Source organism: Capra hircus, chromosome 12 (assembly GCF_001704415.2).
Source record: "Capra hircus breed San Clemente chromosome 12, ASM170441v1, whole genome shotgun sequence".
Classification (NCBI taxonomy): domain Eukaryota; kingdom Metazoa; phylum Chordata; class Mammalia; order Artiodactyla; family Bovidae; genus Capra; species Capra hircus.
The window spans coordinates 61050964-61069191 of NC_030819.1; the positions used below are offsets into that span (position 1 = coordinate 61050964).

Below are 18228 nucleotides of genomic sequence, written 5' to 3' on the forward strand. Positions count from 1 at the left end.
TCTTGGGGAAACACACCCAACCAATCACCAAAGTGGTAATTCAGAGCAATGGAACGTTTTGTTGCCTTCATTTTACAGCAGATCCCTCAAGGCAGCTGGCAAAATGCATATCAATGAGCTGATGATGTTACACCTGCCTGTGTCTGCATCTATACCCAAATCTATGTCTGTCTTCTGTTCTGACCGCAAGAATCGTTAGACCCAAGAATGGACTTCCACACACGTCAATAAGGGCTGTAACAGCCCCTGGGTTAGATGGTGCTAGTGGTGAAGAATCTGCCTGCCAATTCAGGAGACGTTAAGAGGTGCAGGTTCAATCCCTGGATCGGGAAGATCCACTGGAATAGGAAATGGTACCCCACTCCAGTATTCTTGTTTGGAAAATTCCATGGGCAGAGGTGCTTGGTGGGCTCCAGTCCATGGGGTCGCAAAGAGTCAGACACGAATGATTGAGCATGCACATGGGGTTATAAATTAATCTATGTGAGATGCTTAAAATGGTCCTGGGCAGACACTATAAGCTAAACACTGTTAGTATTTATTATGATGATGATTCAAAACAAACCATATCAATCAGTTAGAGAGAGAGGATCAAAAAATAATGACTCTACTCTGGAGACTTCTTTCACAGCTAAAGGAATGTCATCAGATCCTTGCACTCAAATAGCAGCAGCAGCATCTGGGAGCCTTTAGAAATCTAGAGCGTCACATCTCCGACATTACCATCTGCATTTTAGTAAGACCCCCAGGTGACTTGTGAGCACAGGCAGGTTTGAGAAGTGCTGCACTGCAGAACCCCGGGGCTGGTGCAGAGACCCTTGGGTCACTGGCATTTTTGGTTAGAAATGATGCAAAAGCAGCACTGACTCAGAAAATCTGCTCTGTCTTATTGATGGACTCAGTTCTAATCTGGACCAGAGAACATAGGTTGCAGGGTCGGGGGTGGCGACCATGTGCAATCCCATCCCCACCCCCACCGAAGGCAGTCCCATCTGAATCAAATGAAATGCTTTGTGCAAGGGACCGTGAGAACACATGTCAGCACAGATACATCAGAGGCCCTCGTGGAACAAGGCTGAGATCCTGGAACTGTTCTGGCATGTTTGAGGGGGAGGAACAGACGCAAACACAACACTTGAAACAGGAGGCAACATCATTAGGAAAGTTGTGATTTGAGAAAGGGAGGTTTAGGAGTAAATACAGGGAAGGGAGGGAGTCACTTACGTTAACCCAGGGATGTTCAAGGACCTGCACAGCAGAAAATCGCTGATCGACATCCACCAACAGCATCATAGTAATGAGCTCCTGTTAACAGAAACATTTGATGCTGTCTGTGTCTAATGCTGAAAGTAAAAAATGGCGTGTTTTCAAATGCAGAGGTTCTCTTTTATCTTGGAAAACCATTTGTAAAAGCTCTAACCTTAAATATATCAACTCAACTTACCTGTAGCCACCTTTTAAAGGAAAGGTGAATATTTGGAATTAAAAACATACACCCTGTAGTTGAGGGAAAAATATAAAGTGAAATATTTAAAATTAATTTCATAAAAATGTTTTTAGTAGAAGGAAATAAAGCACACAAGTGAAAGAATGAATATTCCTTTCTTCGTCTAGCATTTTGCACTTTAAAGACAGAGTCGAACATTACTTAAATATAGAAATCACATTTTAGAAACCTCTTAACTAACTTTCCACTTTGCCAGCTGAAAGAAAAAATGGATTTTTTTCTCCTAACTGCAAGAGCATATTTGGGTTTGAAAGAAAGGAATGAGGAAAGACGTACGGGATTGCCAACAGGCAGTTGGTAAAATAGAAACTGTTCTTTAGCAGCCAAAGAATTCAGAGGAAATACGTTAAAAATGATTCATAAAGTTCCAGAACAATCAATAAAAGTAAAATAGAACCATTAAGAAACAAACTATTGAATGGTTCTGAAATTAATGCGTCTCTGCCATGAGCTCAAATTTATTTGCACCAGAAGAGCACAGCTTGGGGTTTAATGATGAAATCTGTCAGACATTTGTCTCCTCTGGATTAGAAGTTCCCATGCAACAAAATGGCTAGATAACGTATTATCTGGTCCCTCACCTGCACAGACTCTGAGTACTGCTGCACAGCGGGGATCATTTATTCCCAATGATGTACAGATTCAACCTGTACTCTCTAACTTGGGCCAGGACTTAACTAAAGCGACTACTGTGTGTGTGATGTTCTTAGCGGGGGGCCAGGACTTAACTAAAGCAACTACTATGTGTGTGAGGCTCTTTGCAGGGTGCTGAGGGGTGCAGGAGATGCCCTCTGCCCTCCAATTACGGAGTGACAGCACTGCGACCTGGGCACGTCACTAAAGAGCCTGCTCGCAGGTGAAAACTTCTCCACCCCCACCTCTGCAGCCAGTATCATCCCATCTCCTTCCACCTCTGTGGCTCTTCTTGGACACTTCTCTCAACTCCACACATTTTCCTATATCCAGAGGTCGATTCCTGGATAGTTGAAGAAAATGAGAGATTTGGGCCCACTGTGCACCATTTTCTATGGAAAGTGGCCAGGCCTAAGTAGTTGGATTTAAAATTGAACTTACACTCAGGATGCAGCCAAAGAAGAAAACAGGTACACTGAATAATCAAAAGATAATTAGTTGCCAACATCAGTTTTGCAAAAATTTAAGTCAATGCTTAGAGACGTATACTTGAGGAATCAACTAAAAAGTTTTCTCTTTTTAATCTCAGAGTCTACTAATGTCTCTGTGTAAGAGTTTCATAGTTTTCTTAGAGGTTGCTCTTTTAATGACAAAAATAATATGCTTTGTTCCTTGTCGCCTCTAAATCCTGGCTGTCTTCCAGGTCCAAGTTACACCATAGCTTCCCCATGGTGTCTTTCTTGGTCATTTTAACTCATGTTGAGCACCTTCACTTTGACTGTCTTACAGATCATTTAATTCCCTCTTTCTTTTATCCATTCATTCAGTATAGTCCATGGAATTCTCCAGGCCAGAATACTGGAATGGGTAGCCTTTCCCTTCTCCAGGGGATCTTCCCAACCCAGGGATTGAACCCAGGTCTCCCGCATTGCAGGTGGATTCTTTACCAGCTGAGCCACAAGGGAAGCCCAAGAATACTGGAGTGGGCAGCTATCTAGGCAGGCAGACAGATAGACAGGTAGTTAGACGGTAGACCAGATGGAGGTAACAGTGTAAGTGTTACAGAGGGATATGAAGCCAAGGACAATAACGTCAGCCAGGCAGGGGTTCAGAGCTGCAGCTGGAAATAAGATGTTCTGGGACAGCTTCACTGAGAAGATGACATCAAGCCAAGACCTGAAAGAGGTGAAACAATAACCTGTATGGAATCTGAGGTGGGTGCCAGCCTGGCGTGGGCAGAGCACAGCTGAAGGCTGCCGCAGCGCAGCTGGAGCGGCCACAGCGAGTGATGAGCCCGGGAAGCAGAGGCACCTGGTGAGGTGGACGGCCTGAAGACTGGGAGCGCTTGGGGAGGCCAGTAATTACGACGGACATGCACACAGAAAGCATATGCACCATACCATTCGTTTCTTTGCACAGGATGATTCAGAATCAATAACTGCTCAGAGACACAGGCTATAAGGAAGAGGAAGGCACTGGAAGCCAAAACCTACCTTTGCAGAGTCGGAAACGTTATCCCAGTATGGAGAAGGGAAGTCCACTTGCCCCATCAAAATCTGATCAAAAAGCACCTCCTGGTCATCACCGCTTCTGTTTAGACGAAAGACAATAACAAGGAATAAACACAGGAAAATGCCACCTCGCGGTACCCTTATGCATCGGAGGCCTTCCTTCCCCCGTAAATGTGTAAAGTGTGTGCTTTTAAGCAATTCAAAATGTCAGTATGGAACTGCTTTGGCAAATTAAGAAAGAATGAGTTTTTAAATTATATGAGAAAGATTTATGGAAGGCATGCAAACTAGCGTGCACAACATGGAAAAAATAACAAGTCCTTATTAAGCAAAAGGTAGTAAAGTTATGTTCTTTAACACAGCATTCCGTTCTTTTCCTGCTACAGGCTGCTTTATGCATGGAGGCTGAATGGATCATTCAGAGAATGGACAAATGCCTTGCGGGTGCTGAATGAAGGATCACTGCCCATACCCACGGAACGGAGGGAAACCACACAGCAGGATGTAAGTAATGACGCCAGCCGCCCAGATGTCCACCTTGAGGCCATATCTGAAAAGGTAAGTGACGCCGCCGTTAGCAAAGTCGGGCCAGGACAAATCATGGAGCATGGTCAAATGGATCATTCTGCTATCATAAACCAAACAGCAAACCAAGCAAAAATTTTTAAAAAGCCACAACTAACACTAACATACAACCCACTGGCTAAACAAAATTCAAGAAAAGAATAATAATTTAAAAAGAGACAATTTAAGGCACATGATTAAAAATCAAAGTAATGCTAGGGTCATATTTAAATATCAGTAAGTGAACAGTTTCAGTAACAATGCCTATTATAGTCATATCAAGTTTGTTTTTTAAATTATTTTTTATGAAGAGTATAATTGCTTTACACTGTTGTGTTAGTTTCTGCTATACAATGAAGTGAGTTGGTTGTATGTATGCATATATTCCCTCCCTCTTGGACCTCTCTCCCGCCTTGCCTCCATCCCACATCTAGGTCACCGCAGAGCACTGAGCTGAGCTCCCTTGCTAGACAGCAGCTTCCCACTAGCTACCTGTTTTATGCATGGTAGTGTATATATTAATATGTCAATTCTAATCTCCCATTTCGTCCCACCCTCCCCTTATCCCCTGTAAGTCCATTCTGTAAGTCCGTTCTCTATGTCTAGTTATATCAGATTTAAGACAGAGACAGACCCGTGAGACGATTTAGCTCCCAAATTTTAGAAATAATAATTACACATAAGACATTCTCTAATCTACAAAGCACTGGCATACATTATCTGATTTTGTTTTCCCAACAACTCTGTAACTTGTACAGGACAAGTATTATTGCCTGTTTTATAAGAAAGAAAACCTAAGTTCAGAGGGGTAAACAATTTGGCTCAAGATCACACAATTGGTGGCACAGCTGGGTTCCAACCAACGTCTTCAGGATACAACCAAAATCTTCTGCCCCACACCACTCCTCCCCAGGGGCCATCAGAGCACCCGCCGGAGCATCGCCTGAGGTGGTGCCTCGGAGGAGGTCAGGCGTGGCCACAGATGTGGCTCCCATTCAAATTTGATGAATAAGAAAGTCCTTACTACCCTGCACTGGGGATTTCTCTTCTCATCTGTTCTGTATTTCTGCCTTTCTGGTCTATGCATCTATAGTACAAGTAGAAAAACTACCTCCAGCCGTCACAGGGGAAGATACTATCTAGAGTGCTAGGTGTGGGCTGGTGCCACTCATGAGAAGAAATGGCAGGGCTGTTTCTTCTTGCTCTCCCACCCTTCCCCCCTCCTTCTGTTTAAGGACAGCGTTCAGAACCCTGCCAGTAATCCTCGGCAAGAAATGGGGCTTACCGAAAGAGCCATTTGCCCACCTAGACCTGGAGTTCAAATGCTGACTCAGCTACTGTCACGAGCTTGTATCAGTCATCAGAGACAGAGTTTTTTTATATGCAAAATGGGGATTATATCATCTACCAGAAGAGTAAGAATTAAATAAAGGAGTTTAGCACCTGGCATATGGTACTAGGTCACTAGTAAGCATTAGGCCACCCTACCATCTCCCCTGATTCTAGAGATTTTCTTTAATCTCTGTTGGCTGCACTCCCAGCGGCCCTCTGATGCCTGAGGGTGTTTGTGCCGCACAGACAGTCCATGAGCTGCTAAGTGGACCAAAGTAGGACTGGAACTGGAGGATAAGGAGAGCCTAGGAGAAGTAACCATAGGGGCTATACTCACCCCACACAGCAACGTGTCTGTTCCTTTTATCTCCCAAAGCTAGTTAATTACCACTCTATGCTTCTCTGTTAAGTTGAATATTTTTTACTAAGGGGTTAATAATGGCTGCTCTACCTTTAATAAAGGCCAAAAGGAAGGCTTAAGCAAGACTGCAGTAATTGGCAACTTGATTGGGAAAACAGAAAAAATGGCTTCCACTTTTCAAGCTAAAAAAAAAGTGAAAAGTAGATGCTAGCTAGCTCTGTCTGGATGGAACACAGCACTATGTCATCTATTCTCAAAGCAGACTACGTTGCAAGCACATCACTGCAATAAACCCATGAAAAGCACTTACCCAGTCTCTGCAATGATTTCGGGAGCCACGTATGTCGGGGTACCACACACGGTGTACAGGGGGCCATCTACAATGGTGGCCAGTCCAAAGTCACCCAGCTTTAGTGATTTGCTGCCATCTTGGTGTTCATACACCTAAAACAAAAATTAAAAGTGAAAATGCCTTTAAAAATAAGGACATTGCGGTGTAAATATAATATATGTTGACCTAAAACAAACAGACCGCCAGATATTTCTCTAGCAAACATGGATTTATTCAGGATCAGCAAAGAATTACAATTTGAAGTCTGTACCCAGGGCAAGTTACCTCCAAGTCCCCACATGGCAAGGGAAGGAAATACATTTACAGAGAGGAACAGGAAGTGGGAGGACTATGGAAACAAACAGTCCATGGCTTTTCATTGGCTGAGTCCTTGCCAGGAAAGAAGAGGAATCTCTCTTCTTCCTGTTGGGCTCAATTATAGTCACAGGACATGAGAGTTCCCCCTTCTGGTCCGCTGACTATTAATAATTGCGATTTCGGTTGATCGATTTCTTAACATTTATTTTTCATAAAATAAAAACTCAGGCAACTATGCAGGGGTATACATACAAAAACATCTTTATATTACTGCAGAATTAAGAACACGGCAAACACCCAGGAAATGAAAGTTCATTAAATTACGGTATGTTCATACAATGGGAGGCTATAGACTGTTCGAATGGTGATGTGAGTTTACATTTATTGAAATGAGTTAGATTTGGGAAGTGAGGACAGACTTCTGACTGCTTGCATAAAATGTCTATTGAAGAAAAAAATATGTACTAAGAAAAATGTCTGGAAGGACACTATATTGGTGTGTCTGTCTCTGAGTAGTAAGATTATAGGTGATTTTTTTTTCCTTTTGATTCTCTATATTTGGTGTTTGCTGCAATTCAAATTGATTTGCAGAACACAATGAAATATAGAAATATAGATTTTGTGCTAAAAAACAAAAAATATAGATTTTGTGTTTAGTGCAAAATATTCCATTTATGAAAATAATTATGTCTTCATTTTAATGTATCAGAAGCTTTAAAGATGCAGTTCTTTACTAAATGGAACAAAAAAACTACACATCTATTAAAACACTGTATTTTCAGTGCCCCATGTTTCCAACAAGATCTATTTATATTTTTTATTAATAATTGAAAGGGGCATTAACATTTCATTTCACCTGTGGCAATTTTGAAAGATTTATCAGGTGCAGAGTCAGCATTCTGTCCAGTTTTCCTTATTAAGGCAGTAATAAGCCTTTCACCTTATTATAGTCTTTCTCTAATCTTTCACCCAACAAATCAAGAAAAGGATGCATGTGACCACAGGCAGGTATTTAACTTCTTTAATTGTAGCCCACAATCAAACAAAATGGATCTGTTCTAAACAGTATCCCAAACAACGTCTGTTATTTTAAAGAAAGTATCAAAGGACATTCAGAATTCTTATTCAGAGCCCTCCACAGGAATCAATAAGATACAGAAAAGAGAGCCACAGTAAAAGGCTAGTATTCCCAGAGAAGGCAGTCGCCAGGAGATGCCTCAAGGAAACGGTGAAGTTCTCCACGTCCATCAGAATAATTCTTCCAGCCCATCGAGGCCTGCATGTGCCCCTGTTATTGCTCTGGGATCATCTGCACTTGCTACAGCAGTATGAACCTCGCGCACAGCGAGGCACATCTCCACCCATCAGGAGCATGGCTACCGTTCACACACCGCATCTGCCCTCATTTGGAAAAAGATTCACTTCTCATTTCACTGCAGCATCAAGTGCAGATGTTTGGCCAGCTAAGCTGCAGTATCAGCAATGATCATTTGGATCTAACTGTTCTGGCAGAAAAAAAGGCAGCCAGAGCCTCCTCTCTGGAGAGGCTGTCTTTTCTGGGCAGAAAATGTTTGTTCACATTTTCTCCATGCTCGGAACACCGAGTCCTCTCCCTGAGGGCTCAGCCACAATCAAGTGAGGGCTGCCCTTAGGCAGGTATCCAGAGGCTTGGGGGGGAGGGACCTGAACTTGGGCTGTTAGGGCAAGGACAGCTGTATGTCCCCCGAGGATGTGGCTTTGCCCAGTGGTCCTCTGAGATGGACACCGTCGTCCCTACTTTAATGAAGCAGCCATCCAGCCCTGGTCGGCATCAGCAAGTTTGAATCATGGACTCTGAAGTATCAGAGATGCAAAACGTAATGTCCTCCCTGGCTTAAACGCTCTCAGGCAAAAGAAATCCCTAAATTGTAGTCTTAGCATGTCAGCCATTCAGGTCGTCCAAATGACAAGCAAATGTTTTTCATGAAAAGAAATCTGAGCTGGAAACACCTAGTAGATCGTCTAGTTTAATTCCCAGACAGAGCAGAATTGTTTACTTCCCTAATTCCATTTTGTTACCAGCAATCTCTTCGAAATGCAAAATAACCTCTTGCTTTGATGTTCTGTTAGGTCCAAACATTCATGGTGCCTGTTTTGTGAGGTTGTGCAGATTTCAAATTACATGACTCCGTTTACACAGAGATTTTGTGGCTTGTTTTTAAACATACTATCCATAATCACCCAACTCTATTCAAAAGTTGGACAAAGGCAGATGTTGGCAGATGCAGTCATAAGTAACATTTTAGTTCTGAATATGACCATGTAATTTTCCTCCATGTACCAAAGGGTTTTTTTAAGCATCTACATTTTAATAAGAATTCCATCTTACATATAGCCATATGCCAATTATATTTAATATAGCTAAGCAATAAAGTTCAAAGCTTCAATAACTAAGCAAAACCACTAAAGACTTACCTAAAATAAAGAAAATGAAGATTATTTAATGATAACTATAAAAGTAAACCAGCATCGTTTAAATGAAATACATAGAATCGATCATTTTCATGTTTTCATCTCTCTTTAATCACTACTATGCTTCTCTCTCTCTCTCTTTAACTTTGAAAACCATATAGTAGAATTTTCATGAACACATAAAGAGATTAAAGATGTTTAGGAAAGGCAATAAGAGCTAAGAGACAAAGGCCTAATCCACGTAATTGAAAACATTTATAGACCCAAGTACATTTGAAATGCTTCAGCAAAATGTTTTTGCAGGTGAATAAATGTCCAGGCCTCTCGTTTGGAATTCTGTTTAACTTACTTACCATCATCAGGCAGGGCAGGAAACAAGGTTGCTTTGGGTTTTTCTCTGTCAACACTTGGGCAGAAGGATATAGAAGAATATATTGTCGTGTCTCCCTTCCTCCTGTTGGAGAGCGCCTTCCCTAAGTGTTATTGGATTGGCCAAAAAAAATCGTGTTTTTCCGTAGGAACATACAGCAAACCCAAACAAACTTTTTGGCCAACCCAACCCAACGGGCGTCACACAGCTGGGCTCCCGAGAGTTCCTGCTGTTGCCTGAGCTGGACTCTCCTCACCTCTGCCCCAGCCGTTTAGAGCAGGGCAGGAATGAGGCCATTTTAAAACGTAGTCAAAACTTTTGTTAAAAATCACCGATTGTGAAATGCATGTGTTTCAAATGTGTGTGTGTGTGAGCACACACACGCAATCTTCACAAAACCATCTCCAGAAAGTATTTCACCAAATGGCAGCTATAAATTCACTTTGAACTAAGTTTTTAATTAAACGTTAGGAGTCGGAAAAGCTTCTAACATGTTCACGTCAAAAACATGGTGTCCATGGCGTCTCCCACTCTCGGAATCGAGTTCCTCAGCTTGTCTCCTCATCCTGACCTTCTTTCAGAAAGACCCTTAACAGCCTGCAAGTATAAGTTTGGGCAGCCTGACCCAGCAAGTGGGGTTCTGGTTGAAGAACTTTTTGCTGTAACTGTATTTTAAAGTCTCCATAAAACATGCCCCACACATGAGGTGGGGGTGCATTAATTGTCAATCAAAGAGTATTCACAACATGAGATATAATTTAATGTTCATCCAGGCCCTTTAAATACTATAGATGTTCCTCCACATTTTAAACACCGAGGGGCTATTAAAGAGATGGGGATTAGTGCAAATTACCCAGTATGTAGTGCTTTCACTGTTTTAACTAAGCAATAAAACTGTGTAATTGCACAACACTAATTGAATGCAGCCACACATAATTGTGGGTTGCCATATGTATCCTATTACCATAAAGACTGTCAGTATTTTGTAAGCTACTCTTGTGATCATTGCAGATGGCTACAGTCAGAAAAGTTGTTCTCTAGGGTTTATTATATGGCTATAAAGACATCCCATGATTTGACAGACTAAATGTGTTAAATGGCAACAATTATGAAAAAGGTTCCAATTAAAAGCTGAAGGCATGTCCCACCAAGAACAGACCTAGTGAGAGGTCAGGTACGGAGGTTTTTGGTATTCTGCTATTTTACACAGGATTTTCTTTTTTTAAAGGAGAGGTTTTTGTTTCTTTTTCATTTATTTGGGGTTTCGCAGTAGTTGTAACTTGCTGAACAGTAGATTTGGGGCATATGTCTGATCTCGCTTGGATGAGAAACTAAGACCATTTGAAAAAGTTATTTGAAAAACTAAAAGGTTTGATACAGAGTCATAAAATGCAGCTGGTGGCCATAAAATAATATGAAAATTCACAGATAACCTGAACCCAGTCAAATGGTTTCTGAGATTCCCATAATAGAGAACTAAAAGCTGACTAATATAACAGATGTGTTGGAACAAACATAATTTTCAATGATAATAGGAATTCAAGGATAACCCTGTTGAAATATTGGCTAATGAACTGTCAGGAACCACTGAAATTTCTTCACAGAGGAGCTCAATAGGTACTAAAAATTACTTCACCAGATAGAATTTAACAAAACTGGCATGAAATGGACAAAGCCATGACAAAAAAGTGAATTTACTTTTTAATAAATATGGTATCCTTTAAAAAAGACATGGATTTTTCTTCTAGCCACAGAATATGGCCTTTATGACACTTTCTAAAAACAGTGGATTAAATTTAAACCTTTAAGAAGTGAAGTATAACAACATTTATGCAGGGAATTACTTAGCAAAATGTATTTTATGCTCCACATACTTTAGAATTAAGCCTGCTAAAAAAGCTTAATTCTTAAAAAAACAAATTCACTTTATACCAATGTAAAATCTTTATGAAACAAAAATTATGTGAAATAATAAAAATAACAAAATCTGTATAGAAGTCAGAAGAGGCGCGGCAACATAAGAAGAAAAAATAAAATAGCTTTTCAAAGTGTTACCCTAGAGATGTCTGTGAAGATGGAGAAGTGAATGGAAATTCCAGGAAATCTGACTCTCATCCGTTCTTTAAAACAGTTATGAAAGTATCTAGAAAGGAGTTCCATGCAGCTGCAGTGAGACCCAGCAAACATGCGCATCCCTGACTCTGCAGTGACTGTACCTCCCAGAACCCTGTTATAACTGGGAATTCAGTGTCACTGCAGGTTTTAAAAACTGTTACATTTTTGTCACACAAGTACTCACACAAGTACTATCCAATATGTCATTGTAGGAAAACTGGAAAAGACAGATAACATTACAGAGCGAAAAGAATTAAACTCACTCGCAATGTTGACACCTAGAAATAACCATTGTTAAACATTTGGGCGTATGAACTTCCAGAGCTTTCTTTCTCTCCCTTTCTTTTTCTCACTGGACAGTATACCCTGAATGCGTGCCCCCGTGAATAAGCATACACATGTATCACGATTTTCAGTGCCCGCTGGATAGTCCATTGTATGGGTGCATCAAAGTAATAACCCGCCAGACTACCGCCCACTGCCATTTACCGAGCCCCTGCCAGGCCTCATGTCGAGGACTTCATGCTTAACATCCCACTTAACATTCACAACAACTCTGTTAAGTACTATCACTGATATTTTTGCAGATGAAAAATATTGAGGCTCAGAGATGTTAAGTGACTTGCCGAATGTTACACAACTAATAAATGGTAGAGCCAGAACTTAAGCTCGGGCGTGTTCAAGTCCGTGATTCTAACCAGTGTGTCCTCCTGCCGCCCCATTATGCCAATATTTTAAAAAATCAGTGCCCTGACCCAAGTTATTTCTATATATACATTTTTCCTTTCCATGCTAAAAAACACTGAGATGACCATCCCTTTGTACGTATACATATCTGATATATTTTTTTTCTTTAGGTCACATTTCTAAAAGTAGAATTACTTGACCACAGAGTTCATATTATTTAAGGCTATAGTTACGTCTTACCAAACTACTTTCCAGAAGAGTTCCATCAAGTTAATCTTGTACCGAGTCATATGAGATGACTGGTATCCTCCTAAGTCTGCCAACCTTGCATATTATTATTATTTATTAGTAATCTTTGCTAGTCCAATAAGACCGTGTCATGTAAACAGTCATTTTATTTACTCATAGCTGAGCTGGGTCTTGGCTGCTGCGTGGACTTTTCCCCAGCTGCGGCGAGCAGGGGCTTGCTCTCGAGTTGCGGGGTGTGGGAGTCTCATCTCAGTGGCTTCTCTTTGGCGGAGCACAGGCTCTAGGGCACACGGGCTTCAGTGGCTGTGGCACGAGGGTTTAGAAATTGAGGCTCCCAGGGTCTAGAGCGCAGGCTCAACAGCTGTGGTGCACGGGCTTAGCCACTCTGCAGCATGCGGGAGCTTCCTGGGTCAGGGATGGAACCTGCATCTCCTGCACTGGCAGGCGGTTTCTTTACCACTGAGCCACCAGCGAAGCCCCTTAAAATGAAGCGAATGATGTTATTCTACACCACAGTGACAGAGGAATGGGCGGAGGAGCAGACAGATGCTGACCTGCCCTGAGACACTGGACTTTTACTTCCTGTCTTCTCTCCCCAGGTGGAATCACAGGGCTTCCCTGGTGGCTCAGAGGGTAAAGCGTCTGCCTGCAATGCAGAAGACCTGGGTTCGATCCCTGGGTCAGGAAGATCCCCTGGAGAAGGAAATGACAACCCACTCCAGCACTCTTGCCTGGAAAATCCCATAGACAGAGAAGTCTGGTAGACTACAGTGCATGGGATCCCAAAGAGTCAGACACGACTGAGCGACTTCACTTTTCTTTTGCAGAAGTGAATGAAAGTCACTCACTCAGTAGTGTCCGACTCTTTGGGACCCCATGGGCTATACAGTTCCTGGAATTCTCTAGGCCAGAATATTGGACTGGGTAGCCTTTCCCTCGGAGAAGGGCCCTCAGTAAATGCTTAGTACAATAACTGGCATATTACTGTAGTAAATCATATTTGGGGAAAATGTTCTTTTTCTTCTGTTTTCCTTCAACTTTTATCCAAATGCAGATAGAAGGACTTTTTTTCTTTCCTAACGTTTTCAGTCACTCAGTCGTGTCCAACTCTTTGCGGCCCTACGGACTGTAGGCTGCCAGGCCCCTCTGTCCGTTGGATGCTGCAGGCAAGAGTCCTGGAGCAGGTTGCCATTTCCTGTTCCAGGGAGCAAACTCACATCTCTGGCATCTCCTGCACATTTTATTTATTTATTTTTTTTACCACTAGTGCCACCTGGACAAACAAGCATTCCATTTCTTCTGGGGGATTCCAGTGATTAAAAGCCACTGACTTTTCAAACAGGTGTAATTGTTAGAAAGGTTTTCCTTATGTCAACCTCATATCTGTCATTAATGTCTTCTTAGTTTGAGTTCAGTGTCTCATATGCAGCACAGAAAAGGTCTCCCATCTTCTGTCCGGCAGCCTCTGCTGGGCCACTCTGCTGCGCTCTCTCCACGTGTCTGGGTCCCTCCCCACTGAGCTCACCAGCAGCACAGAGGACTCTCTTGAGAGTGACGCTCCTTCAGGGAAAGCGTCTAAGGGCACGTTGGTATTTTTAGCAGTCATGTGCTCTCGAAACGAACTTATTATGGTCAGCGAACAGGCTTTAAACCAGCCCACATTTTCCCACTACAGTTTTTCCACAATGGTCATTAAAACAACCACACCAAAACAGACCTAGTCCTTAGGGACTTATGTTTTTAACTCTCATTAAATTCCATCTTACTGGTCTGGGACCTTTATGGAGCCAAAGATAGTTGCAGATCTCAGTTCTGTTATTTACTATATAGACTACATCTTCAAGTCAACTCAGTGGTAATGGTGATAAGGACGGGGCCAGTGACAGACTCCTGTGAGAGCCGTGGCTCCCTTCCGTAGGGTGATCCCCAGTCTGTTCATCCACGTTCTGGTGGCTCAAGTCCATCTTGCAGGTCTATTCAACTGTCTTTGTTTATGACCTCTGCTGTCCATCTGCGGCACTGGCCTTATCCACCAGTGGAGTGAGCTATCTGACCACAAAATGAGTTTACTTGAGGATTAAGACAGAAGAAAATCCATTATTTGGTAAACTCAGTGTTGACGTGAATTGGAAACTAAGAAGAGCAGGAACACAACCTCTGGTTATCACTAGGGGAAAGCAAGATAATCTATTCCTAGATTCAACCCATTTTGTGAAAATGCAGGTCATTTAGCTGTACATGCCACTTTGATGGGCAGCAAGGAACAGGCACAAACACCTTGACAAAGTCTCTAAAAGGAATTTTCTGACCTGGAGAAGCAGTTTCCCTGAGAAACTGCTTTTTCCCAAACAGTATTTAGGAGTTTGGAAGCAAAAAGATTTTTGAACAGAAATTTTTTTTTTATATTTCAAGAAAATTACTTTGTTTATTTCTGGAATCTAATAAAAAAATCCAGTGATGTCAGTTATATTTTTGCCAGTAGGACTTTAATTTTCCTAAGGAGAAGGCATCTGTGTATACATTTAAAAGAGACGGTCCCAGCTCACTGCAAGAAACAGGCTCACTGATGCTTTTTGCTGCCAAGGGTACAAGCTTGCCATCTAGCGGTGGCTCATGTAAATGGAAAGCGGTTGATCTTAGGCCGTTTCTGTTTTGTTTTAAAGCAAAAAGTTCCTTTTTGTCATAAACTATCACGTCACATGCGATGCATATAATGGTTGATGCATAAATGCAGCTGGGGAAGCTCTGTACTTACTCCCCTCCCTTCAGAAAGGACTAGTCTGCAGCCAGCGTGGGTCCTTAATGTAACTGATGAATTGAGAAATGACTAAGGCTTGCCATATTTGTTTGGCTGCATCGTGCCTTAGTTGTGTCATGTGGGATCTTTAGTTGTGGCAAGTGGGATTTAGTTCCCTGACCAGGGATAGAACCCCGGGCCCCTGCATTGGGAGTGTGGAGTCGCCATTCACTCACTCTCTCATCTAATCCACCCTCTCATCCACCTGTCACTCATCACAGCATCTAAGGACCAGGCCTGATAAAGCAAAAGAATCACATAAAATCACTGACACAATATACTAATTAATAAAATAAGGCCTTAGTAGCAATGTGATAATAAAATTATAAGAGCTATTTCTATTAGGTCGGCTCCCAGTTTTCACCTAAAATATGACTGGAAACATGACTGTACACATGTTTGGTTTTTTTTTTTCATTAAAATGCCTTGATCTTTAAGTACTCAGACTTGAAAAAATAATTCATAGGATCAATATAGATCTGAAGGCCAAACTACAATATTTTTATATTGCTCTTTAAGAATTAAAAACAAAAGAGTTCTCAAAGTTTTTGCTTATATGATATTATATAAAATGAAATCTATAGCTGAAATGCCTACAAATGTAATACATAATTCTTTGCTACTTATTATAAACACTAAACACTTATGAAGCAAAAATTTATCAGCAGTCTAACAATTTAGGGTTGGTTTTGGTTTTGTTTTTTTTTTTTTTTGCGCTCTCTTCATAAAATAGTAATGCAAAGTGTGCAGCGGGGCCTTTTTTATTTAAGTTTCCGGTAGTTAGAAATGGATTGAAACTCTCTGAATTACATTTATTATAGCATTTTCCCAAAAATAGTCTCTGGCTTTCCATTTTTCCATTAGATGGTAAATCCATGCCTGGGCAAATAGTGACACTTTAAAAGCAATGTCAAAAATGATGAAAGACGATTGTTACAACTTACAGTTTTAAACAGTTTCATTTTTAGGGATAATTTAATTTTTATTACAAATAAAAGGGGAATAAAAAAGCAAGGGAATAGTCACATGGTATCTCTTTATCTTCATACAGTCCCCTTAAAGGAGACCCAAAGGAGTTAAGTATCTTGTTCAAGGTCAGAGGATCAGCCAGTGTAAGAGTAAAGCCCTTGGTTTTGAACTTTTGTCCATCTGACTATAAATCCTGAGTATGTGATTTTGTGTCTCCCATGATGATTCTTCTTATTTCTACAGAAAGGTCAACAGAATGTGAAATTAATAGAAGTCTCAAGGGCAATTAGTAATGTCATCCTAATTTGTTAAAATTATTCTATTCTTCTACCTTGTTTATGCCATAATAGCTTGATCCCTGCAAAGCTCACCAATCCTTACTACTCTCCTGTAGAAAGAAATGACTATACTGGAGAAGCAGAATTACTTTAGTTTTTCATATATATATATATTTTAAACCTGAATTATGAATGACTGCAATTGTGTGTTTATATATATATACATATTTTTCTCATTTCATACATATTTTTCTCATTCTTAAATTAGAAAGGAAAAAGGGAGAGAATTTTTTTTTCTTTTTTTGGGTAATTTAAAGTAAAATATGTTCAAACAAGCACGGTACTTTCAAAGTATCCTGCAAATTGTCATTTGTAAAAGCACACTGCTCTGTAACCATTTATGTCATTTATAGAAACAGTGCTCTGGTGAGAAGCAGGTGAACAATGGGTACACAAAACCGAACTGCAAAAGCGGAAAGGAAAATGAGACTTTAACTTTCCATCACTGAATTTTCGGAGCTTAGAGAAATTTTTAAACAAAGGCTCAGTTGTAAGTCCGTTCCCATGAGACAATCCTACATAAGTCAGGACACAGGAAGAATGAGTGCAGACGAGGGGAAATTGCTGCCGTTTATGGAGGCAGCTATGCAGAAGAGAATGTTTAGGCTACTGTGGAGATGTGGAATTTGAGGGCCAATTAAGTCAGAAGTCCATCATCTGACCTCTGCCACCTTCATTAGCCAGCAGCTCCAAGATCACTAACCTAATTGCAATTAACTGCTTGTTTATGTATTTCTTTCTTTTCTTTTTAATGCTTATTTTTATTTGGCTATGCCGGGTCTTAGTTACAGCATGTGGGATCTAGTTCCTTGACCAAGGATTGAATCTAGGCCACCTGCACTGGGAGCTCAGAGTCTTAGCCACTGGACCACAAGGAAGTCCCTGTGTACATATTTTTAAATGCCTATTTTTCCTACTTGAATGTCCCTCCACGGAGGCATGTGTCTTCCTGTTCCCTGGCACAGTCCCTGGCATAGGGCAAACAAGCAGTAAACCTCTCTCCCCAGTTCACATTTTACATAGTCTAGTGGTCAAAAGTCTGAGGTGTGGAGTGGAGCAGAGCGAGGATGTGACCTTGATTCCTCCACTTAAGAGTGATGATGGCCTTGAGTGGATCTTTCAACTTCTAGGCACCCAGTCTGCTCCCCTGTGAAATGGGACAGTAACTGACTTTATCCCACATGGCTGTTGTGAAGATGAAATGAGATACAGAGTGTAAAGTCTTAGCATGGGGTGAGCACAGAGGTGATTCTCCATAGCAGCAGATCTTAGCAGTCGTTACTGGGATTGGGAGTTGGGTTGTTCCTCTGCTTTTACTGTATTTTTAAAAAATATTTATTTATCTGGCTGCGCTGGGTCTTTGTGGCATGTGGGATCCAGTTCCCTGACCAGGGGTTGAACCTGGGCCCCTTGCATTGGGAGCTTGGAGTCTTAGCCACTGGACTGCCAGGGAGGTTCCTGTTCATCTGCTTTTAAACTTGAGAGTTCACTGAGATCACGTGGGGGAGCTGTGGCAATGCAGACCTGCACCCTGTCACCAGTCACCAGATTTTGATTTGGTGGGGCTGCAGGGAAGCTCAGAAATTTACATTTTTAACCAGCATCTGGGAGTAATTCTGATCCAGGGCGTCTCTGGACCACCCTTGGAGAAACACTGCTTTAGAAAGAGAATCCTCATTTCCCAGATTTCCGAAG

At 41.4% G+C, this 18228-nt stretch overlaps 1 protein-coding gene across 3 annotated transcripts in view; it reads right to left on the reverse strand.

Moving 5' to 3' along the window:
* Positions 1–18228, reverse strand: part of DCLK1 (doublecortin like kinase 1) — a 350660-nt gene that overhangs the window by 34859 nt on the left and 297573 nt on the right. For all 3 annotated transcript variants that reach the window (XM_018056655.1, XM_018056654.1, XM_018056656.1), the window contains 4 exons: positions 6219–6352; positions 4124–4201; positions 3634–3730; positions 1225–1305 (listed from right to left, as the gene is read on the reverse strand). In XM_018056655.1, the coding sequence (XP_017912144.1) occupies positions 1225–1305; positions 3634–3730; positions 4124–4201; positions 6219–6352 (390 nt within the window). The remainder of the gene's footprint in view (positions 1–1224; positions 1306–3633; positions 3731–4123; positions 4202–6218; positions 6353–18228) is intronic.